This window comes from Myxocyprinus asiaticus, chromosome 7 (assembly GCF_019703515.2).
Source record: "Myxocyprinus asiaticus isolate MX2 ecotype Aquarium Trade chromosome 7, UBuf_Myxa_2, whole genome shotgun sequence".
NCBI classification, from domain to species: Eukaryota; Metazoa; Chordata; class Actinopteri; order Cypriniformes; family Catostomidae; genus Myxocyprinus; species Myxocyprinus asiaticus.
The window spans coordinates 47,237,152-47,263,000 of NC_059350.1; the positions used below are offsets into that span (position 1 = coordinate 47,237,152).

The window sequence follows — 25,849 nt, forward strand, 5'->3', positions numbered from 1 at the left end:
TTCTATCTATCTATCTGTCTGTCTGTCTGTATGTCTGTCTGTCGTTTTCTCTTTCTATCTGTCTGTCTGTCTTTCTGTGTTATTTTCTCTGTCTGTCTATCTGTTGTTTTCTATTTCTGTCTGTCTGTCTGTCGTTCTATCTGTTTGTCTGTCTTTCTACCATTCTACATGTCTGTCTGTCTTTCTTTCTGTCTGTCGTTCTCTCTCTCTGTCTGTCTGTCTGTCGTTCTCTCTCTCTGTCTGTCGTTTTCTCTGTCTGTCTACCAGTCTGTCTACCAGTCTGTCTATCTATCTATCTATCTATCTATCTATCTATCTGTCTGTCTGTCTGTCTGTCTGTCTCTCATTTGTCTGTCTGTAACTCTGTATGTCTGTCCACCTGTCTGTCTGTCCATCTGTCTATCTATCTCTCATTTGTCTGTATGTAACTCTGTATGTCTGTCCACCTGTCTGTCCGTCCATCTGTCTGTCTGTCTCTCATTTGTCTGTCTGTAACTCTGTATGTCTGTCCACCTGTCTGTCCATCCATCTGTCTATCTATCTCTCATTTGTCTGTCTGTAACTCTGTATGTCTGTCCACCTGTCTGTCCATCCATTTGTCTATCTATCATTTATCTACATCTGTCTTATATTGTCGACTTCACAGTGAAGATGAGATGCAGGCACCTTTTGATCAGGGCCATTTGGGTGATTTCTGTTATCATTATGATTTAAAAAGGAGCCAAACAACTATGTGATAATAAATGACTTCATATGATCACTATCCTTAAATAAAAGACAGTTTTTTGCATGATTAGTCATATTTTCAAAATCAATGCCAAAATTTCACAATTTCTGCCAGGGTATACAAACTTTTGAGCACAACTGTAAATGTATTTAATTTGGTATATTTTTGATCATTGCAAGTGGCTGTTGAAATGAATGATGATTTGCAGTCTTGCTATCATCTGGTCTGGTCAGACTTTATTGTGAAATCTTTAAAGGTACAAGCATTTAGCTGTTAAAATATTTTTGTATCATCAAAATATTTTGCAATGATATTCTTCCGTGGAGCTGGGAAATGAAAAACGCAACTAAAAACACAACACGGTTTCTACATAAAAGTGGTCAATGGTTCTTGAACTTAAATCTAATTCTTTTTTCTTCATTATTGTAATCTATTTAATTTTTAGTAAAAAAAAAAATAGTCTTAGGCAATACATTGTAAAATACTGTGATCAGATTACAGTTACTAACTTTCAGTTCAGTTTCTTTTAAGTACATTACTAAAAATATTAGTTTGGAGAATACATATAAAACATGATGTCTCCTAATGAGTCTTTATAAGGTACAAACTGAGTGTATGACTTGCGTGTGACAATGAACAAAGAGGAAATACAGTATATACAGTAGACATTATTTTGAATTAGTTGAGCTGAAAACCAAAAACATTTCTGTGAAGTGTTTTTAGAAAGTAGCTTAAATGTAATTAGTAAAATTATAACTTTTTTATATAAAGTTATCATTAAAGTCAGTAATCTGATTAATAGTAAATTGCTCTTTTGAGTACTTACCCAGACTGTTCCGAAATAGAATATTACTTACTGCTTACTGAATGTTGCACAGTAGTAAGAGTAGTATGGTAGTATGCCTTTCCGATTTTAGCCCTATTCAACAATTCTCTCAACTCTCAAGGGATCCTAGAAGGCAGCATAATGTTGCTGCCTACCTGCTGGAACAGTCTATACGTCGGGATGCACCTATGATGCCTTTTAAATGGTGTCTAGGTAGACTGCTCATTAGGTTTTGGAGTGGCGCTATATTCACACAATCTGTTTAGCAGTACCTGTGAGCAAATGTGACTATACATTTGCAGTATTTGATGATCCTTGCTGTAATTATTCCATGATGAGGTCTAAATTGTCGTTGGCTGATGAAGACAGCTTCATCATTTTAAAAGACTAATTATACCTGCTGGAATCCAGCAGCCTCCCACATGCTCCGACTAAATGCACTGACTGACAATAAACAGCAAACACTTACTAGCCCATGTCATCCACAGAGAACAGATGACTAAAGACACACATAACTTGTGTCCTATTAGACATGTCCTGATGGCCCATATATGCATCCATTCAGGTATTAGCAATAGATAATAAAATATAAGCAATGACGACTGTTTAGAACATGTCCAGGTCATATTTCAGCCCAAAATCAAGCCTATCTAACCTAACCCTAACCCTATACAGATGAGATTTTAAAGGTTAATGCACTATCGAGTTTTAACCTCCTGAGACCCTCGAGTGACTGCTGTGTGCATTTTCTTTTTCCTTTTTTTTTTTTTTTTAGAGCAAATACAGTAGCTCCCCCCCCCCCCCCCCCCATTAAATTATTTATGTTTCCAGGAGTATTGGTTTTTCATGTTTTTTTAGACGTTACAGACATTACAGCTGCTTTTCTGTAAACTGAATAAATAATTCTAATTATAAGCCTCATCCAATCACTGCCAACCATGTTAAAATAAAATGTAGCATTAGAAAATTCTGAATCTATGTACTGATTATCTTTGTCCCATGTTTGCCGAACATGTTGAGTGTTCCAAACACCATCTGCAGCCTGAAACTGAACTTTTAGTCGGATTTTAAGAGTGAATGCACTTAGCTGCATAGAGAGCTATAGGATGCTCCCTTGCTCACTATTTAGTGAATGACTTAACCTCCAGTGTGCTGTCTGTCTGCACTGGTCTCAGAACAGTTTTAAATGCATCTTATTTTCATCCTAACTCCATATAAAGCCTCTGAAAGCAGAATTTTTCAGCTTTTGGATGAACCTATTGATCCTCAATGTGAAAATGCACAGTAAATATATAGGAATGCATTAACTAATGTTAATGAATAAAATCATATTGTACAGTGATAACAAAATTAAACATAACATAATATATATTATAATTAAGTTAAATGACCCATAGATGTGTTAGAGTTGAAAGTTATTCAAAATAACTAACATGATTTTTTTTTCTGCTTTTGAGGATATGCGGTGCCAGTGTCCACATATGTGGACATCATGTTTATCAGCATGCTGATGCACAAAAAAAATGAACAGATTTTTTTAAACGGTATATCAAACGAAATTAGAGACTCTACTCTTCACAACCAAACAGGTTTAAATGAAAAAAAACACAAAGATATTTCTTACCAGAGGCACTTTTGTTGGCACTGCGTCCGACGGCATGCCGTTGTGCCACCTGACTTGGTGCAGCAGAAGTTAACCCTTTAAATGACAGTCTAGCACAGGGATGGGCAACGTATACAGCCTGCAGTGTCATTGAATACGGCCCATCGGACAAGACTGAGGACTGATTTTAGTTAATTGAAAAAGGGATTATACAAAGACTGCATTCAGGCTATGATGTTATTACAACTATCCACCAGAAGAGGTCGTTTGTTTTTAGCAGACCTGCTAATCACTGGAGGATTCTAGCATGCAACGTCTAACACTTGTTCATCATTTCTAAGGCAAATTGAGCAAAATGTTACCTCAGCTAGTCAGTGAGCTAGTACGCACTAACGTTAATGTACGCAGGTGAAACACATATCTTTTGTTTGCGTGGATGCAAAATCTGTCATTAAAGATTTCAGTTTGATTCGCAAATACACCATTGATCAAGTGATCAAAGAGACGTACAGTATGAGAGATACGTACACAAGAGCTGCTCTCCTCACAAATGTAAAGGGTAAAATACAAGGGTAAAATCCTTTTACTTGTCAACTGAACATGAATTGGTACAATTGAACTGCATATTTTAGTAAATATGCAAGTTATACAAAAATAATTATGTTTTTATGAATATTGTTAAAAAAAATATGTTAATATAGTTAACACAATCTTTAAAAGCACGTTGCATTAGTTGTCCATAGATTACCCACAACAATGAGGAAATTTAGTAAGGGGGTAAACATTGTGAGTGTGGATTTGTAATCTGGCCCCTTGGTAGAAAGGAGAGAAAATGTTGTCCCTCACCACCTTCAAAGTCATCCATCCCTGGTCTAGAGTCTTGTGAACAGTATTCAGTCGGTTTTTATTCATTTAAATTATGCGTTGCGTATAGTGAATCCAAAATAGCGAGTCCTCGCATGAGGCCACAGCGTCTCACGATATTAATTAATGATGAAAAAATTAATTGCGTGCTCTTCAGGACTTGTACCACAGTCCTTTGCATTGCAAGTGCAACGCTCTATCAGTTGAGCTACCGCTCAATTTGATCACATCCGATCAAGCTTGTAAATGTATTTGGTTATGTAATGCAAATGCTAAAATGAGTCATATGCTATAGTAAAAGTGTTTAGATGTCATAAGATAGCATTGTGTGAGGAACAGAGTAAAAAGTAAGTGTTTATGAACCCAATCTGCTGTTTTACTCGTGATTTGTATAAAAGGGAATAAAAGTAATTGTTGCTGTAGCGCCTCTAGTGTTCATTTCGCACAACAAGCCACATAAAAATGTTTTTGCACAAATGACGTGATTCTATGAGACCAGGCTGGAAAATAAAATGTCTTAATGGTCCTAAGAATAGACTATATTTTCTTACTGCAACATAACAACAATATGAATTTGAGGTACAATATGACCTGGAAATGTTTTTTGTGAGTTATGACATAGATTTGAAAAGTACTCCAATATTTAAACAAATTAAGCTGTAAGCTTCAACAGAAACTCCTAATAATTTATGTGTTAGTCCAAAAAAATAAAAAATATTAAAATGTTAATATCCGAACTACGGTGTGGCCTGAAGTAGCAGTTCTCTTTTTTCTATCTTGTACATTCCTTCCAGGGAATGTTTACATATCTGTCAAGTTTGATTTAAACTAATAGCGCTCTGATGAGTTTATCCCACCAAAACATGTGTCAGAGAACAGAATCTCTGTGTTCAGACCGGTGCTTCTTATAAAGACTCTTTTACACCTCAGTTTTCATGACAGATTGCGTCCATTTCGTCGGCTGGCCATGTTCTGAATTTACCTAAAAGTGTAACAGTAATCCCTTATTTCAGTTTCAGCAAGTCCTTCAAACAAGCAAATGTAGAAAACATACGTTGAGTCAGAGAATTTGCAGAGTGTTTTTTTCACTCTTTGACATATCAAAAGCCAGTCATTTGTGAACAGTGGCGGCTGGTGCTTTTCAAAAGAAGCACATGTGTCATTTATTAATGACAAAACATCTACAACCCCAATTCCGAAAAAGTTGGGACATTATGAAAAATGCAAATAAAAACAAAAATGAGTTATTTGTAAGTTACATTCACCCTTTGCTAAACATTATATGATGTTTTACCTTGTGAATTTCCTTTTTTTTTTTTTTTTTTTTTAAATGTACAATAATTTCAAATCAGATGATTGCAACATACTCCATAGAAGTTGGGACAATCGAGTGTTTACCACTGTGAAACATCACCATTTCTTCGAATAATACTTTTTAAGCACTTGGGCACTGAAGACACGACAAGTTTAAAAAGTGGACCACGCATTCTCAATTGGAGATGGTCAGGACTGCAGGCAGGCCAATCTAGCACCCGCACTCTCTGCTAATTCGGCCAGTATGTGGTTTGAAGTTGTCCTGCTGAAAATTCTGGGACGTCCCTGGAAAAGACTGTGCTGGATGGCAGTATATGCTGCTCCAAAATTTGTACATATCTGTCTGCATTAATGGTGCACTCACAGATGTGCAAGTTACCCATGCCATGGGCACTGACACACCCCTGGCCCATGCAGACACTGGCTTTTGGACCTGACGCTGATAACAGCTTGGATGGTCCTTTTCCTCTTTGGCCCTGAGAACGTGACAGCTGTGTTTTTCAAAAACTATTTGAAATGTGGACTCATTGGACCAAAAAACACAGTTCCACTGTTCTACTTTCCATCTAAGATAAGACCGAGCCCAGAGAAGTCGGCAGCACTTCTGGACAGTGTTGATGTAAGGCTTTCGCTTTGCATAGTAAAGTCTTAACTTGCATCTGTGGATGCAGCGGTGAGTGGTGTTGACTAACAAAGGTTTACTAAAGTTATCCCAATCTCATGTTCATGATATCCATTACAGATGTTTGCCGTTTTTTAAGACAGTGAGATTTGACCAGATTCCTTGAATCTTTTAACTATATTGTGCACTGTAGAGTGTGAAATGGTCAAAATCCTTCCAATTTGTCTTTGGGGAACATTGTTCTCAAATTGCTGGATTATTTGCTGAAGCATCTGTTGGCAAATTGAAACGTCTCAAATGATCCTTGCTCTTGAAGGACTAGGCTGTTTTTGGAGGCTCCTTATATACTATAACATGATTGCCTCACCTGTTTAATATCGCCTTGTTATTTTAACTCATCAAATTGTTATTAGTCTTAAACTGCCCTGTCTCAACCTTTTTGGAGTGTGTTGCAATCATCTGATTTGAAATTACTGTACATAAAAAATAAAAATAAGGTAAAACATCATATAATGTTTAGTTGAAGTGTTTTCAATTTAGCAAAGGGTGAATATAATTTACAAATTACTACTTTTTGTTTTTATTAGCATTTTTCATACTGTCCCAACTCTTTTCGGAATTGGGGTTGTATTTAAAAGCTGCTGTATGTTTAATAGTCAACTATAAGTTAGAGTTAGGCTAGGTTAGGATAAGGTTAGGTTAGGCTAGGGTTAGGTTTAGGGTTAGTCTAAGCCATTTGGTTGATTACTGTGTCTCCGTAGTGCTATCAAAACATTCCAAAAGTAGCCTGCACTATGGCATCTGCCAAGCCCTCTGCGTTTGACCGACCACATTATACAAACATTGTCAGTCATGTCATTATTTCAGTTGACTGTTTTTGCAAAGTCTCGCCCATTTGAGACTTTCCCCAATCATTTTATTGAGAAGTCAGGCTTCCAGGCAGAGGAGAAATGCATTGATTCAAAGCTCCACTCTCCATAAGAACATAAAATAGTTTTTCTTGTGCAAACAGAGCTTTGGAAACCTGTTTAGAGCCAGTTCCCCAATTGACGTTGCTAAAATACGAATGCAAGAGAAGTAATTTGCACTCATGTCAATTGAAAGACATGTCATTGACCCATTTGTCAATGAAATTATAGGGAAAGCTGTGTTTCCTGTGTAGTCATAAAGCAATCACCACTGTCTGGGAAATAACCGATTTGCATCTTTTTCAATGATTTGTTTTCCTAGAAACACATTTTTATAAACACTAAGAGTATTCAACACTTTGACGTCACATTTTCAACTTTTGAAAGCCATGAATTGAGCAGCTGTGCTTCATTGCGTCTCAATTCAGAAAGGAAGTAATTAGTCCAATTACATACTTGCAGATTTTTTCTTTAGGAAATGTTTGCTTCAGCCCTGAAACAGATTGGTACCGAATAAACGCTGCAATAGTCTGTCCAAATCAGCACATTAAATAATCTTTTGGCTCCAAATCAACATGTAAAGCAAATATCAAAATATTTGCATTTGTTGTTGTGTAGTTGTTTATTGTTTATGGTTGTCAAGCAACCTCATAACTTGTTGCATTAATATAGAATTCAATTGATGTACAGTTAGCTTTAAATGTGGCTCATCCAATCAGAATTTTGTCAGAACTAATTATTTTATAATATTAGTTTTGCTGTTTTGAGTCTAAAGTTTATAGCTCAAGTGTTACACACACAAAAATAATATTTTAACCTTTATTTTTTTCATTTTTTTTTTCATGTTTCAATACAAATAAAAAAAAAAAAATTCCATCCAATTAAATTGAGTAATATTCTACAAAATTAAATTAATACTTAAAATATAAAAATGTTCCAACTTTATTCTTATATATATATATATATAATATACATATATACAGTATATACTGATGAGCCAAAATATTATGACCACTCACAATTAAGGTGAATATCGTTGATCATCTCCTTACAAGGTCACATGTCAAGGTCTGGGTAGATTAGATGGTAAGCGAACAATCAAATCTTGTAGTCAACGTGTTGAATGCAGGAGAAATGGGCAGGAGTAAAGACCTGAGCGACTTTGACAAGGGCCAAACTGTTATGGCCAGACGACTGGGTCAGAGCATCTCTGAAACTGCAAGGCTTGTGGGGTGCTCCTGGTCAGCAGTGGTGAGTACCTACCGACAGTGGTCCGAGGAGGGACAAAACACAAACCGGTGACAGCATGTTGGGCGTCCAAGGCTTATCGATGCGCGAGGGCAATGACGGCCATCCCATCTGGTCCGAACCTACTACTACTGGGGCAGAAGTCACAGGAAATTTTAACGATGGTCTGACGAGGAGGAGGGCCCAATCAGTGAGAAAGAGATAAATGAGGAGCCGGGGATGCCAGAGAGAGACGCAGCAGTGTTTGTTTATGCTGTGATGTTACGCTTTCATTTCAGCATTTGTGTTAATTAAAGTCTTGTTGAATGTGGATCCAGCTCCCGCTTCCTCCTTTTTCAGATGAACAGAGATCTTTTACACTGGAGGAAGAGCACACTATCTGGGAGAACTCGCCGCTGCCATCCACCAGGGAGGCGGAGGATCCGTTGCCGTCTGCCAGCGGGGCGGAGGAGCCGTTGCCATCCGCCAGGGGATGGAAGACCTTCTGCCATCCACCAGGATGCGGAGGAACTGCTGCCATCCATCAGGGGATGGAGGAGCCGCTGCCAGACGCCAGGAGGTGGAGGAGTCCCGCCAATCAGTGGGAGAGAGATAAAGGAGGAGCCGGAGATGACAGAGAGAGAGAGAGAGAGAGAGAGAGAGAGAGAGAGAGAGAGAGAGAGAGAGAGAGAGAGAGACGCAGCAGTGTTCATGTGTGTTTATGTTGTGATGTTATGCTTTCAGTTCAGCGTTTGTGTTAAAGTCTTGTTGAATATGGATCTGGCTCCCACTTCCTCCTTTCCCAGACCAACAGAGATCCTTTACAGATGGTTACATGAGGAATGTGTCACAACACACAGTGCATTGCACCCTGCTGCGTATGGGGCTGCGTAGTCGCAGACCAGTCAGAGTGCCCATGATGATCCCTGTACACCATCAAATGTGCTTACAATGGGCACGTGAGCGACGGAACTGAACATTAGACCAGTGGAACCTACTGTACCTAAACATAGTTGTAGACCAGGTACACCCCTTCATGGCAATGGTATTCCCTGATGGCGGTGGCCTCTTTCAGCAGGACAGTGCGCCCTGCCACATTGCACCCATTGTTCGGGAATGGTTTGAGGAACATGATGAAGAGTTCAAGGTGTTGTCCTGGCCTCCAAATTCCCCAGATCTCAATCCAATTGAGCATCTGTGGGATGTGCTGGACCAACAAGTCTGATCCATGACAGCTCCACCTCATAATTTACAGGACTTGAAGGATCTACTGCTAATGTCTTGGTGCCAGATACCACAGGGCACCTACAGGGGTCTTGTAGAGTCTATGCCTTGGTGGGTCGGTGCTGTTTTATTGGCATGCGGAGGACCAACATCATATTAGAGAGGTGGTCATAATGTTTTGGCTCATCAGTGTATATATTTAAGGATTACACTTTTTTTTTTTTCAGTGTCCTTGTTAGAGTGTAATTACACAATTACTGATTAATACTAATTTATTAATTACTAATTAACAACATGTACTTACTATAGGTTAAGGGTTAGTGTAAGGGTAAGGGTTTGGTTTAGGGTTAGTTGCTTGTAATTATGCATAATTCAATTTTATTACTATAGTTAAAAGATGCTTGTAATTATGCATAATTCAATTTTATTACTATAGTTAAAAGATGTAAAATGTGTAACATGGACACTGTAAAATAAAGTTTGATTTGAAAAATTTAAATGTTGATGAACTAGCTACTAATCTGTTAATAATAAGTCATACCTACAGTATATGTTTGTTTATGGCAAATGGAAGTATAAAGTGTCATCAATATATTATTAGTTTATTAATGGCTTAAGGAGATCCGTCAGGACTGATGTAGTTTGGTGCTGCCTGTAAGGTTAATTTAAGAAATAATAATTTGAAAAAGGTTTATCAGAGAAGATGTACTTTGTCATGTATGAAGAATCTTTTGTTAATGAATTCTGTAGTCATTTTTATGCATGCTCTGTTGTGATACATTAGCAGTTACATTAACCTGAACACCGACTGTGCCCATAAATACCACAAAGTGCAACACCCATCAATCAATCCCCCTCCCCCCATACCCCCGTCCCAACTCAAAACCTCAAGGGGTGGGGACCCCCCATAAAACTGGAATCAATTAAGGCACTGCTCTACTGTATGTCTAGGCCTCAACGTTCACCATGTAAAATCCTCTCCATTTCATCCATTATGACTCATAACCACAAGTTTATTGCCTGTTATGCCACTTTGGTAACTGAGTCAGGAATTTTTAAGTAGTTTTTTGGAAACCATAAACTGAAAATGTAATCTTGCTGTACAAGAATTTGATTCCGACTTTATTCTTGTAAACCGAACAGCTTGATCTTATTGAATGACGCACCATGTTCAAACATGTACCGACCTTTGCTCAGCAGTTAAACTGATGTTTCTCAGCACATGAAAGCCATCAATTCTGACGGCATGGCGGGGACCATAGATTCTGTGCTACAGTGCATGTCAGACGTGCCGCGAGGTGCGCCCTGCGTGCTTAACACTTCCTCGCCGTGAAATCCCTTGATGGAGCTCTCGACCTCCGTCTATTATCTTTTTATTTTTATCTTTACCCGATGGCCTGTGCATTTTATTTCCGCTAGTAGGAAAAACTTTAACCTTGATGCTGGTGGACTGCAGTTTTGTCAGTAATGTCTCTTCAGAGATTTTCCCTTGCTGTTGTTTTTTGTTTTCAACAAAATGTGATATTAATACATTATTTCATGAAAGGCACTGCAACAGGACAACAATATGAAACCACAGAAAGCATTTTGCATTAGGAATTCATTAGTCTAATTAATCTAATTAATTAGTTTAATTAGTCTGAAATGCTGAATCAGGGCCTGATGTATTTCTGATGATTTTGTCGTTACTTTCTCCCAAATTAGATTAAATTAAATTAGCCAGTCAGTGTATTTCAAAGAGAAGGTTGTTCACCTCTCATTTTCTCTTTTTCCAGTTTACTACTACTACTACTACTACTACTACTACTACTACTACTACTAATATATAAATAAATAAATACATTTTATTTGTATAGCATGTCAGAAATGAAAAGTCAAAGTGACTGCATAAAAAAAACATTTAAATAATATAATATTCTAATATTTTATAACATTAAATACATTTATTAATTCATTAATTAATATATAAATTAATTAAAATAAATTCTAAAATAAAAATAATAAAAAGCAAGACATTAACTTGTACAAAAGTAAATAAAAAATGAAATGTAAACATTTGCATACATACCTAAATATCAACCAAATGCTGTCTTTTTTGTTAAATGTGGATACATTACACTTTAATATTCTGTCATTTTTAAATAAATTCTGATTAATTTTAAAATTACAATTATAAAACAAGGTAAAAGATTAATTTACACAAAAGTAAATACAAATTAAAAAGTAAACATCCACGTACATACAGTACATATATACAGAAGTGCAGTGAATTAAAAAACAGACTAGCTTTTTAACTCACTGTGCATCTTTAATGTGCAAAAAAAAGATAATAATTTAGTTTTTCCATGACAATTTTCCATAATCGCTCTGAACCTTAGAATTTAACCCTTTAAGCTTGGATGGGGCGCCCGTGAGAAATAATTTGGTCAAGACTGAAATTATTAATATTTTAATAATTATTAATAATTACAGTCTTTACCAACACAAAATAGGCATTGTTTTAAAAGCTTAAAATCTCTACTTTAAAATGCATTTAGTCATTATGACCAAAACTGAACAAGTGCTTTGAAATTTGCAGACAAATCAGAAGTGTTTCGTTTTGATAATGTATTACAAATGTATTTATAACATTTATAAAATGTATTTATAAAAAATTATAACTTCAAGAAAAATCAACAGAACATAAAATATCACATAACATTACTTTGGGGAGGTGATTATCTTTAAAATGAGCCCACACACAAAGTAATCGGATGCATAGATTGTTAGATAAAACACACAAAGCACAATGTGCACACACATCATCTGGCTATCTAGCTACAAACACATTAGCTTTCCTGAATCATATGGCATCATCGGAAATGCTGCAGAGTCATGGAACACTAAACCAATCGTATTCGATTAAGATTGCTCCAACCAGTGGTGATAGTCCAACATATTTCGGCAGAGTCATGCAATCAATCACTCTAATTGCATATGTCCACCAGGAGATGGTGCCAAGTACATGACACAGACTCAATGATGACTCAAATGGCACAGAATGAAACTCATTCTGTGAAATCTCATTATTAAAATCATGTCTACATGCTATGCAAACCTTTAGTCATTGTTGTGTTTGCATGTGTAATTAGTTCTTATGTACAATTATTATGATTCATTTGTTTGGAGAGGCTTTTGGACACTTTTACACATTTTTTTGGACACTAAGATAAGTTATTTTTTAAAGCTATAACTTTTGATTGCTTTGACGCATCAACACCAAATTTTACTCACAGTTGACATGATTGGGAACAAAACAAAAGCAGTTTTTCTGAGCCACCTTATTTACACCCAGAGGTATATCATGTCAAATCAGAAAAATAAGACACAAACTTTGATTTTCAGCGATTTCTTACGCTGAGAGTCTCAGAATTTATCATAATCTATATCATTAGAAAATTTGAAAAGTTTTCTTTACAATTACACCAAACACACTCCTGTCTATATATATATATATATATATATATATATATATATATATATATATATATAAAATATAAGTTATAAGCCTTTAATTTTGGGTATGTCATTGAAACAGGAAATCTTTAAAAACACCCTCAGAGCTTAAAGGGTTAACAGGCTGTTTTTGCTACTGTCTCCATATGATATATGTAAATGATCTCTGTTGTGAATGGCTAACATCTGTGTATGATTTCTGATTTTGAGCTGTTTTTGCAGGTTAGTTTCAGTAAATGCTCTGGTTGGACTGGGAATAGAGTGTTGCATTATATACAGTATGTTGTAGTATGTCTACATGGTACATCAAAAGTTTTATTTCAAAAGAACAAGGAAAATGTGGGTTCCATGTCATGTCCATCTTAACTCTTCAAACACGCTAAAACTAGTTAAATCATCAAACTATATCAACTGAACCTGTTATATTGAAGCAGTTGAATGTAATAACTGATTGTTAGACAGCTTTTAGATTGCCACAGCAGCCTCAAACTTCACAGTCCCCAGTAGAGCCCTTCACTGTGACCTCGAGCAAGCTCCTGATGGAAATCTAACCAAGCATCACGGGCAATTTGAGTCCTCAGAGTAAACAAACACAAGTGCTCTTCAAAGCCCGCTTCCCGAACAGAGAGTGGCAGCCGGGGCAGAGAGAACCGCTCCACTGCAGGTCCATTCAAAGAGATTTCTGGATTAAACCAGTCTTCTCACACCACACTGGGGTTATTAAAGCCTCAAAGAACACAAGATGAGTGGAAGGACTTTTAATAAATGCACCTGTAGCTTTGCAATGCTCACTTCTAATTCAAATTAGTTTTGGGAGGTTAATACATAAATGTAATTAATCATTATCATACCGCGCTAATATTCTGCATGCTCATACAATCATTGCTACTAGCTAAAGGGGATTTTGGAAGAAGGAAAGAGGGTTAGAGTCATAATTTTAATTACCTGTACGAATACAGGAAGTAAAATGTGAATTTATGCAGTCTAAATTGTAATAATCTCTATGGATATGAGATTTTTACTACCCGTATGTATACAGGAAGTCATATTTGAATCTATAGAATCATAATTTTAGTTATCTGTACTGAGACAGTAAGTCAAATTAAAGTGTATGGAGTCACATTAGTACTATTATTATTATTATTGTTATTATTATTATTTAGTTTTATAAGGATACAGGATACAGTTAAATTTAAATCTATGGAATCTTAATTCTAGATGTGTTCCATTCAGAAGTGATCATCCCTATTCCCTATTCCCTTCAAATACTTTACCATCCACTATGAGGAGGGCGAAAAGATGTGGGGCTCAAAAGTAATTCATTCAGAACTCACTTTTTAAGTAATTTTTATTGGAAATTCAGTTTTAAGTGATCTTACAACATTACTATCATGATTCTTTTCCCTTCAAAGTGCCCTTTGGAGGGTGATTTATCCCATCTGGAATGCAGGGCTAGTTACCTGTATGGATATAGGAAGTAGAGGATTTACTTCAATGCTTAGGGTCACTGTCCTACTGCATCACCCAACTTCTACTGAGCTTCAGCTGGTGCACAGCCAGCCTAACATTATCCTGTTGGATATCTTGATAAACTTGGGAATTCATTTTTCCCTTGATGATGGCAAGCGGTCCAGGCCCCGAAGCAGCAAAGCAGCCCCAAATCTTGATGCTCCCTCCACCGTACTTCACCGTTGGGATGATCTTTTCATGTTGGTATGTGGTGCCCTTTTTACGCCATACGTAGTGCTGCGTGTTCTTCCAAGCAACAATTCTTGATTGTAGTTTCTTCTAAGATCTCTTTTTTGTGAGGCAAGGTCCACGTCAGCAGATATTTCTTGTGAATAGCAAACTCAAAATGTTTGAGTGCTTTTTATAAGTCAAAGTAGCTCTAACCCACACCTCCAATATTTAGTTGATGTCAGAAGCTTAGGGGTTCACATACTTTTTCCAACCTACACTGTGAATATTTGAATGATGTATTCAATATCTACAAGAACAATACAATAATTTGTGTTATTTGTAAAAACAGATTGTGTTTGTTCATTAGTGTAACCTAACTTTTAAGACAAATGTATACATAAATGCAGGTAATTCCAAAGGGTTCACGTACATTTTCTTGCCACAGTATTTCAATGGATTCATGAAGTGAAATTTTAATCTGTGTAATCTTAATTCTAGTTACGTGTGTGGATATAGAAATCAAAATTGTAATCATTAGAATTATGATTTGGGGCCTGGGTAGCTCAGTGTTAAAATACGCTGGCTACCACCCCTGGAGTTCGCTAGCTCGCTAGTTAGAATCCCAAGGTGTGCTGAGTGACTCCAGCCAGGTCTCCTAAGCAACCAAATTGGCCCGGTTGCTAGGGAGGGTAGAGTCACATGGGGTAACCTCCTCATGGTCGCTGTAATGTGGTTCGTTCTTGGTGGGGCGTGTGATATGTTGAGCGTGGATGCCGCGGTGAATGGCATGAAGCCTCCACACGTGCTATGTCTCCGTGGCAACGCGCTCAACAAGCCACGTGACAAGATGGACGGTCTCAGACATGGAGGCAACTGGGATTCGTCCTCCGCCACCCGGACTGAAGCGAATCACTATATGACCACGAGGACTTAAAAGCACATTGGGAATTGGGCATTCCAAATTGGGAGAAAAAGGAAGAAGAAAAAATAAAAATAAAAGATTTATGATTTTTAATACTGGTACAGATACAAACAGTCCAATATGAATGTTCAAAATCATTTTTAATTACTTATTAAAATTTTGATTACTTCCTGTACGGAGACAGGAAGTTACATTTTAATTTATGGAATCAGAATTTTAGCTACCCATACAGATCTTAAATTGAATCAATTGAAAAAATTAATAATCAAATTTAAATATATGGAATCATAATTTTAGTTATTTGTATGGATGCAGAAAGTCAATTTATATATATATATATATATATATATATATGACCACATTTCTTCATATGATTCACCCTGGTACAGATTTAATATGAAAAAACAACCATTTAGGTTTGAGAAAATTCATAGCAGTCCATGCATCATGCTGACTCTGCGTTTACATCCATTTTCACTTTGCATTATAGATATTTGAAACTGTTATACATCACTTTACAATCTCATGTTTCCCTTTAACACAGCGTTTACATTTCCAACTCACATTTTTGCCAATTATTATTCAAAGTGGCAGCTCAAAGCATTTCCTCAGTGAGTAACTTACATTGGACTGACCTACATTATAGCATGACACGCCAATGATGCCTTCCAAGTTTTAATTGCTTTTGCCATTATGGTGTCATTCCATTTGGTTCCCATGTGCAATAGTCACTCATTCGCCTTGAGCTACCCACAATACACCTCTTCAACACCCTAATTGACAATCAAGCCTTAAATCACCCACTTCTTTCCCTCTTTTTTCGAAAATGAAACACGATATCCATCTTGCCCTGTTTCCAGGGGCATTTATGAGTTCAACTGAGGGGTAAAACCTAATGAAAAGTTCAAATACCTTTTCTCTCCATTCTTTTATCGAAAACTCACACCGATCAATGCCATCATCCAGTTTGCTGTAATAGGTTCCATGCGAGCACAAATTAATAACACAGAGGTTTAATGACACAACTGCGAGATTGGCAAATCATCTGTCTTCTATATCGATTTGTGCCGTAGTCCGCTCAAGATTAATTTGGTCTACGAGAGGATAGACGGTTAAGATTTGTTCCCTGTCTTTGTCCTTGCAAGACTGCCTCTTCAAATCACCTCTTACACCCATGAGAAAAGTCACCCCTCAAAATAGTGTGTGATAATAAAAAACCAGAGGCTTTTTATGCAGGTAAGAGGATGTAAAGGCAGATAATGAACAAAATAAGTAACTAAAATTTGGTAATTAAAACAAACTTTACAATATGATATCAGTCCTCAGTGTTGCTCATACGAACTGACTCCTTAATTAACAATTCAGCATGAGCTTCTATATATGGCGCTCATTAATAAATTATCGTACACTGTGAAAAGGAATACCTCAGGCTAGGTTTGATTTTATTTCATCATTGTACTCTGGTATATGTAATATTATCATCTTGGTATGAAGGTACAGCCTTTATGGCTTTACAAGATTTGACACAATTTGTTAGTATTTTGTGCAAAATGGAGACATCATAAATGGGGAATTTAACTGGGAGGGTCTATTCTATTGCTTGTGCTTAGACTTGTTTCTATTAAGTTCTATTTTTAGCCAACATTTTGGCAAAATGTTTTGCAAAATAATATTACGTGGTAAAACGTTTCGTGGCGCTTCCGAGGTGAAATGTCCACTGAGTGGTGCTAAAAGCGAGTCAAATTAAAAGGTTTTTGAGGTTAATGCTCTATTGAGTTTAAAATCAACAAAACCTACATCCCTACCCTAAACCTTCAACCTAAACCTAACTGATAGTGTCATAAAAAGTAAATGTGAGATTAAAAAACGCAATTCACATCATTTTGTGGTGCTTCCATGACACTTTCGTCTCAGATTTCGACTCGCTCTTCTGGGCTCGTACACCGGTCTTTTGCATTGCAAATCAGTTGAGCTACTGTGCAATTTGATCACACATGAGCAAGCCTGTAAATGTAGATGGTTTTGTAATGCAAACATTAAATGTATCGTGCTATAGTTAGTCATGTGCTGTAGTAAAAGTGTTTAGATGTCATAAGATGCTGTTTTATTCATGATTTGTTTGAAAGTGAAACAAAGAGTCATTGTTGTTGTAGTGTCTCTAGTGTTCATTTCACCAGGAAACTGCCACGATATGTACAACGAGCCACGTAGAAATTATTTAGCAAAAATGAATATATAGTAATGTGTATCTATGAGACTAGATAGATTCAATCTGATTCCGATTCACTAGCTTTCAATTAGTTTTTCAATTCGATTCGATTAGATATCGATTCATATGGGTATATTTCAGTTATTATGTCCATTTTGCTTAGAAATTATTTTTTTTGTCTTATTATACAGGGGACCTTCTAACTATGTATGTTCTTAAAAGTATAAAAAAGTGTTTTATTACTTATATTTTATTAGTTTTTCATCATTTTGGCCACATTTTAGCTTTTTAAAAATGGCCAAATCCATGTATTACATCAATAAATATGATGTTATGTTTTACGTATAATATTTTGTTAAATATTTATTGTTTAATTGCATAATGTGAACTATTTACAAGTATTTAAATTGATTTGTTGAACACGGGCTAATACGCGATACTTAAGAAAACCGGCATTCCTGTAAAAACCGTCTGTAAATGATCGAATATTAACGAGAGATGACCCAAATTGCTTTAGCTCATTTGTGCTATGCGCAATTAGAATAAAATGTTTCTATTTTGTTGTTTTTGATCAACAACTGACTATATAGAAGAGAAAGGGTACTAAAAGAGACATTATTCAATGACAAATTGGTTTTGTGGATCTCTTCTTTGGACACGCATTATACGGAACAACTTTTACTCTCAACACGCAGTGAAAACTTGACGTTCCTGAATATTTCACCACTATACTACACATTACTGGTGAGTGAAATCTGAACATTTATCAGTCAGTGGCTAATCATAGACATTTTTTGTTGAATAGTGCAAAATTTTGTTGCAAATGCGAGAGATTTCCTCTCATTGTAATAGAGGGTTGTGCATAGAGTGAAAGATCAATCTTGGGATTTAAGAATCAATATCGAGATCGTTCAAATGAGGATTGCAATACATCGAAAAATCGCGCAGTGAAAATTGCGTTCAAAAAGCAACAGACAGCGCATGCAAATAAACGACATTATTAGCAGCGCATTTGATTCTTAGTGAATCCCCCCCCTTGAGCTGCTACTCACATATGATGTAAGGGGAAATAATTCTGAATGCTGACCTATGCTAAGTTGATCTATTTCACTGTATGCTTAAATGCTGTATCCTGTTATCATGTCAAAGTCTATTAAGCATCTCTTTACTTTTATGGTTTTTAATGGCCTTTTAATATAATTGCTTTGCTGAAAGAAAGAAACACATAAAATGTTGTGAAATTGGATCCAAAGGTTGACCTTGCTGATGTGAATTTTTTGTTGGCTCTGCACAATTAGTTGTGTATTGCTAAACTGCCTGACTGAGATACTGTATGCGGTCTTCATTTGTTGATTGTTTCATTTTTGACCTCAATTCACCTCTATTTTTTTACCATGCAATTTGTAAAAACAATTCCCCTATTTCTGATGTTTGTTTGCTAGTTGTCATTTAATTAGAATGTTTCAATAGTTTATCTACTTTTCTAAAACATTTTTACAGAGAACTCCAATGAGATTGCATTACAATTATAAATAGCATATATTTGATCAGTTTACACCATGACTCAACTCTCATACTTCATAATCCTTGGCAATGGTTGATTTGCAAATTTCATACGCCAATATAACTGTAACCTTCAAAAGTGACATTTAAATGTCTTAGACGCTCAGAACTTCCTAAATATTCCTTTGGCAGTACCTAAGTACAGTCATGGTGATACCATGGTACTTTGATATATATCATATAACTGAATGATTACCATATTTGTATACCATGGTATGTACATGGTACTCTAAGGTACTTCAAAGAATACCATACTGTTGCTATGGCATGTTAAAAATCCATGACAGTATAATTGTACGTATCCACAAAAACACGGCATTTCTATGTAACCATAGAAAAAAATGGTATTAACATCGCACCATATCCAAATACAACAATAATTCCAAGGTACATGCCCAAAAACATGGTATTACCATGTCATAAAAAAAAATGGTTTACCATGGTATAATAATAATAATAATAATAATAATAATAATAATAATAATAATAAAAACATGGTTTACCATGGTATAATAATAATAAGTAATAATAATAATAATAATAATAATAATAAAAACATGGTTTGCCATGGTATAATAATAATAATAATAATGATAATAATAATAATAATAATAATAATAAAAACATGGTTTACCATGGTATAATAATAATAATAATAATAAAAACATGGTTTACCATGGTATAATAATAATAATAATAATGATAATAATAATAATCATAATAATAATAATAATAAAAACATGGTTTACCATGGTATAATAATAATAATAATAATAATCATAATAATAATAATAAAAACATGTTTTTTTCTGTTATTAAAATTAAAACAACAACAAAAACAACAACATGGTTTTGTCATGGTATAATAAGAAAAAGAATGGTTTTGCCATGACATAATAATAATAATAATAATAATAATAATAATAATAATAGTAATAAAACTAATAATAATTATAAAAAACATAGTATTACCATGGTACATGTCCAGAAAATAACAGTATAACTATCATGGCTATGCCATGATAGATGCCATGGTACATGTCCAAATAAACATGATGTTTCCACAGTAAATGTAATAAAAAAGTACATACATATGTACAGTATGTAAAAAACAAACAAACAAACTAAAAACATAGTGATACCATGATACGACTGGGTAATTAAAGCTTATAACACTATATATGCAGTATATTGCATATATCTTGGCTTTTTCAAAGGTAATGTTTAGGGAAATGTACAAATTACTGCCCTGCTATTGTCTTTCACAATGTAAAATACATTATGGCATTTGTTTAGCTACAAGGGATATTATAGACAAACGATTCGGCTACAGATTTCAAAATATGAGTGCAAGGAACAACCTAAAGGATAAAATCAATTCACTGACACTAATTGAATCAATACATTACTTGTTTTTATGCCTGTGTGACAGTCGTATATACAACTCAGTGGAGTTTATAGGGAAAATAAGAACTTTAATGTGTACTGAGCCATGCCGTCTCAGTAGCTTTCTCAAGGATCTGATATTTACCATGTGACCATCTGTTGGACACTTCAGTAGTTTTACTGGCATGCTTGGGCATAATTAGATTAGTTTGAGGATTATAAATGTTAATTATCATCTGTAGATCTTAGACTTTGATCATTTAGTTTTTTAATTAGTGTGTTTGCATAACATTGGTCATATAAGACAACATGAAATCACGACTGATTCTATTTATTTTCTTGAAACATGTTCCTGGTCGTGTTATGAACGTTTTATGTTCTTTGATGTTGACTTTAAACTACTGAAATAGTAAAATTCAAAACATCAAATGTTTAACTGCACAAACAGCTAAATCTACTTATTATTTTTCTTTGCGTGATTTCTCTCTGGATATAGAAAAGCGAGAGTGGTCTTTTAAAATCCACTGTAGCATCATGGCCTGTGTGTTGTGTGTGTTTTGTAGGTAAGATCATGAATGTGAGTGTTTCACTGGTTCTTTTCTCATGTTGTGACAGATGCCATGCTGCTGGTCGCTGATAGACTGGAAGGCCCGTTTAATATCGAAGCCGTCATGGAGCCAATCGATGTGAAGATCTCTGAAGCCATCATGACCATGCAGGACAACAGTATGCAAGTTTCTTCCAAGGTATGTCTGCAAACACTCACACACTCATTTTGCTTAATTTTTTGCTATATTAAAGTAAAAGTACCATAATAGAATGATTGCAGTACTTGAAATTCTGGTGTGATTTATGAATACTTTACACTTTTTATATAGTATATTTTTTTTTTCATTGTCATGTTATTGACTCATTTAAATATATATTTATAAAAATAATAGAAGGAAGCAATAAAGAAAATAAGGAAGAAAGAAAGGAGAAAAGCTAAGTGGGAAAACAGAAGGAAGAAAGAGAAAGGAAAAAGAACGGAAGGAAGGAAGGAAGGAAAAAAGAACAGAAAGATCCTTCCTTCCTTCCTTCTGTTCTTTTTTTTCCTTTTCCTTCCATCCTTCCTTCTTTATGTAGGTAAGAAATGAATAAAGAACTAAATAAAGGAAAGGAATAAATAACTATAGAAAGGAAGGTAGTAATAAAGAACGAAAGGAAGAAAAGAAGGAATATACACTATATGGCCAAAAGTTTGTGGACACCCCCTTCTAATTAAAGAATTTGGTTACTCCATTAAATCCAGTAAAGAAAAATCTTAATGTTTCTTTATGTAATGGCTTCGGCTTTGTGTGCTTCCAAATTTGTGGCAACTGTTTGGGGATAGCCCTTTTCTGTTCCAGCATGACAATGCCCCTGTGAACAAAGTGAGGTCCATAAAGAAATGGTTTACTGTGTCTGGCGTGGAAGAAATTGACTGGCCTGCACAAAGCCCAGACCTGAACCCCACTGATCACTTTTGGGGTGAACTGGAACAGCAACTGTAAGTCAGGCCCCATCGACCAACATCCGTTCCTGACCTCACTGATAGCCTTGTGAATCTGAATGAGAGCAAATCCCTGCTGCCATGTTACTACATACAGTATAGTGGAAAGTCTTCCTAAAAGAGTGGAAGCTGTTATTACAGCAAAGGGGGAAATTGATGCCTAAGGTTTTGAAATGAAATGTTCATCAAGCACATATGGTGTCCACAAACTTTTGGCCATATAGTGTACATTTTAAAGCAGGATCTGACTGATCCTGCTTTACATGTCACCCAGACACTTTGAACGGTAATCATGGTGACAGATAGTGCAACATCAGCGCACAGACATCCTTCTGCCATGAGAGCTAGACATGACATTAAAATGTTCCATCACTGTCAGCTCACCCTGAGCTCATTGCATCTACAGTACAAGACATCAGAATGTGCACGCAAAGCATACATTATTTCTCTCACACCATACATTAGACTGAAAATAGTTTTAAAAGTGGTTGCCTCTCATTTGATCGGCATACGCAGAAATCCTTTTGAAAAATCACAATGGTCCATTCCATTTGGAATAGGCATTTCAACAATTCTCTGACACTTAAATTGCTCTTGATTTATTTGTTTATCATTGTAATGTTATAAGAAAGCCATATTGGCTTGTAACAACATGAGGGTGATTCAATGAAAACAGAATTTACATTGTTGGGTCAACTATCCCTTTAGGATATAGTGTTTGAAAAATGTGTCTCAAACTTTATACACCGAATAAATGAACAACCCAGTGCGAAATATCTAAAGCTCTTTCAAGATCACCACAACTTCATTCTTAATTTTCACCTTTTTTAAATAGCTTCTGTTTTTATACCCAAACCACACAATCTGATGCCTTCCGGTTTGGTAATTATAGGTATTCCAAGGATGCGGTCATCCCAAGCCAGCTGGAATTGGCCGGTCTGCCCGCGGGATCTCGGATGTGTTCAACAGACGATTCAGACCGTACAGCCCAGAAGAGAGACCCACTACAGCAGCCGGCACCAGCCTGGACAGACTGGTAAGTGGGTGGCAAGGAGGGTGGTGCTGTTAAGGAGGGCATGAGTGGGAGGTAATGGCCTTTAGAGTTCAGACCCAGGAGAACTCTGTGGGGGTCTTATTTTCTCAGGAATAAAATATTCCTGGAAAATGTTCTGTAAGATGGTTTAAGTGAGATTTAAGTATGCTTAACTTTGCTAAATATCACAATTGTCAGATAATTCCAAAGCAAATGTGACTTCTTTGCAATTTACCAAACTGTGTAGTTTAAAACTTTTGTTTTTAGTAAACAAATAATTTAATTTACTACATTTTAAATGTGCATACACATAATTTATTTAATACTATATTTCACATTTATTCTAGGGTTAGGGTTAGAATCAGATAATAACAATTATAATCAATAATAATAATAATAATAATAATAATAATAATAATAATAATGATGATGATGATGATGATGATGATCATGATGATAATAATAATTATTATTATTGAATATTTATAAATATTTAAGGCTTTGTAAACAAATATTGCACAGGGGTTGAATGACAGCAACAACAATAACAACAAAAAACAACAACAATAATAATAATAATAATAATAATAATATATTATTTAAAAATATTTAAGACTTTGAAAAAAATATTGCATTGGGTTGAGTGATGATGATGATGATAATAATAATAATAATAATAATAATAATAATAATAATCATCATCATCATCAGCATCATCATCATATTTCCAATACTAGCTCCTTAAGGTAACATAAAATGTTTGTGTAGTTCAATGAACTGAAACATGTTCAGTGTGATATGTTTTGTTTGTTTTGATTTTGATTTATTTATTTATTTATTTACATTTAGAGAGCACAATTCAATAATAATTGGCTGTACCAAAAAGCACCATGATGTTACCTTTGGTAAAATTTGTTTCCTATCAAAATAAATGGTATGACATTAAATAACTGGTTTTATTCACGTCAAAAATATTATTTTTAATGGCTGAAATTAATTAACCTACATTAGATTACACCAACTAAAGTAATCTTGACAAATCAGATAAGGTAGAAACCCAGTACAGCAGTACTTGTTCACTTTTTAAAGTGTACTATGGTAATATCATGGTATTCTTTGAAGTACCTTGGAATTCTATTTAAATACCATGGTATATGAATATGGAACCATTGTATTAGCATGTGGTACCTTATATTTTTGTAAGGCATACAAAATTAGTAATTCTGTAATTTAAAAAAGGTATAATAAAGTTAATAATAATAATAATAATAATAATAATAATAATAATAAATGTATTAATATATTATTAAAATAAGATGTAGTCAATATTTCTTTTCCTTTTTCTTCTTCTTTTTTTATTTATTTTTTTTTTTTTGACACAATGAAGTAGTTTCTAAAAGTACTTGAGATACTTCACTGGAATTGAGTGTTTTGACTAATAAAACTTTACAAGAATACACGAAAACATGTTTATATAATTTGACTTAAAAGTAGAGCAAGATTGCATTTGTGCGTAATCTTATTTTGGCCTCTGGCTAATTCGTGCAATTCATTTCAGATGACTTTCCATCCATTTTGGGCAAATGACTTTTTTCATTCCATCATTGAATGAGTCTAAAGTTAACCCTCAAATTTCATTACAGAGATGCATGATGGTTAAATAAATGTTGATTTAGAAGGAAGCATTTGTCTGAAAAGGGATGCATTTATAGTTATTTTCCCAAAGGCCGAGGCGAATAGGATGGAATATCACAGCGATGCCATTCATCAAATGTAATCGTACATATTGCTTTCCTGTCTAATGCATATTTATCATCGAATGCTTTCTCTCTCTCTCTCTCTTTCTCATCTACGCTTTCAATGAAATCCCTTTTTTTCTCTGTTTTTGTGCTTGCGTATCCCAGAGGATTGTTTGGAGAACAATGCAACACAGCGTAAGCCGTCTAACACTTCTCTTACTTTACCTCTGTCATTTGTCTTGTGGCTATCAGACTTCTCTCCATCTCTTCCTCCTCCTCACATCTTCTTTCTCTTTTCCACTGACTTTGTTTCCAGACTCATAATGCACTGTCTATTTGAGTCAGATGAGAATTAAGGAACTTGTTGACTTGGAGGGCTATTAAATGTCTGCTTCTGTAAAAGGTCTGGAACAGGGCACCTTCTAATTAAAGCTAAATGTTGAATAAATGTATGATTTGTACTGAATTTTCTCATGCACTATAGTATACTACATTTGCACTCTCTTAAGTTCTGAGTACAATTCCCTTTATAAATGGATATGGGTGATAGCGTAGTGGAAAACTATTTGAAAATATCAGTCCCTGTAGTAGGATTAGTAGTTAGTAAGTTGCTTTGGGGGCAAAAAGTGTTTGCTAAATGACAAATAGCCGATGTAACTGGTAGTTGAAATTGTACATACAGAAATAAAGGCTTGAAAAGAAGGGCTTTTGCTGGTCTCTCTGCCAGAGTTCCTAGTAAAAGAAAGGATTTGAAGTGGCAGTGAATTACCACGGCTGTCAACACAGCTAATTCACAGCACTGTACAGTTACTGAGATGAACGAAAATGGTCTGGACTTAAAATTGTTGACTGATGAAGTGCAACATGGAGAGATGGCACGGTCTGTAATCAAAAGCTGGAAAATGAAAAGGAATGAAAAACCCATTATATTGTATATGTGTTTCTCTCGCTACTGCAAACACACCCAAACATATCT

General features: G+C 35.2%; 1 protein-coding gene across 1 annotated transcript in view; it reads left to right on the plus strand.

Annotated features, from left to right (window-relative positions):
* The window catches only part of gpc6a (glypican 6a), a 280,019-nt gene that overhangs the window by 200,873 nt on the left and 53,297 nt on the right, over nucleotides 1-25,849 (plus strand). Inside the window, exons 5-6 of the mRNA XM_051702187.1 lie at nucleotides 21,186-21,316; nucleotides 22,994-23,137. Of these exons, the coding sequence (XP_051558147.1) occupies nucleotides 21,186-21,316; nucleotides 22,994-23,137 (275 nt within the window). The remainder of the gene's footprint in view (nucleotides 1-21,185; nucleotides 21,317-22,993; nucleotides 23,138-25,849) is intronic.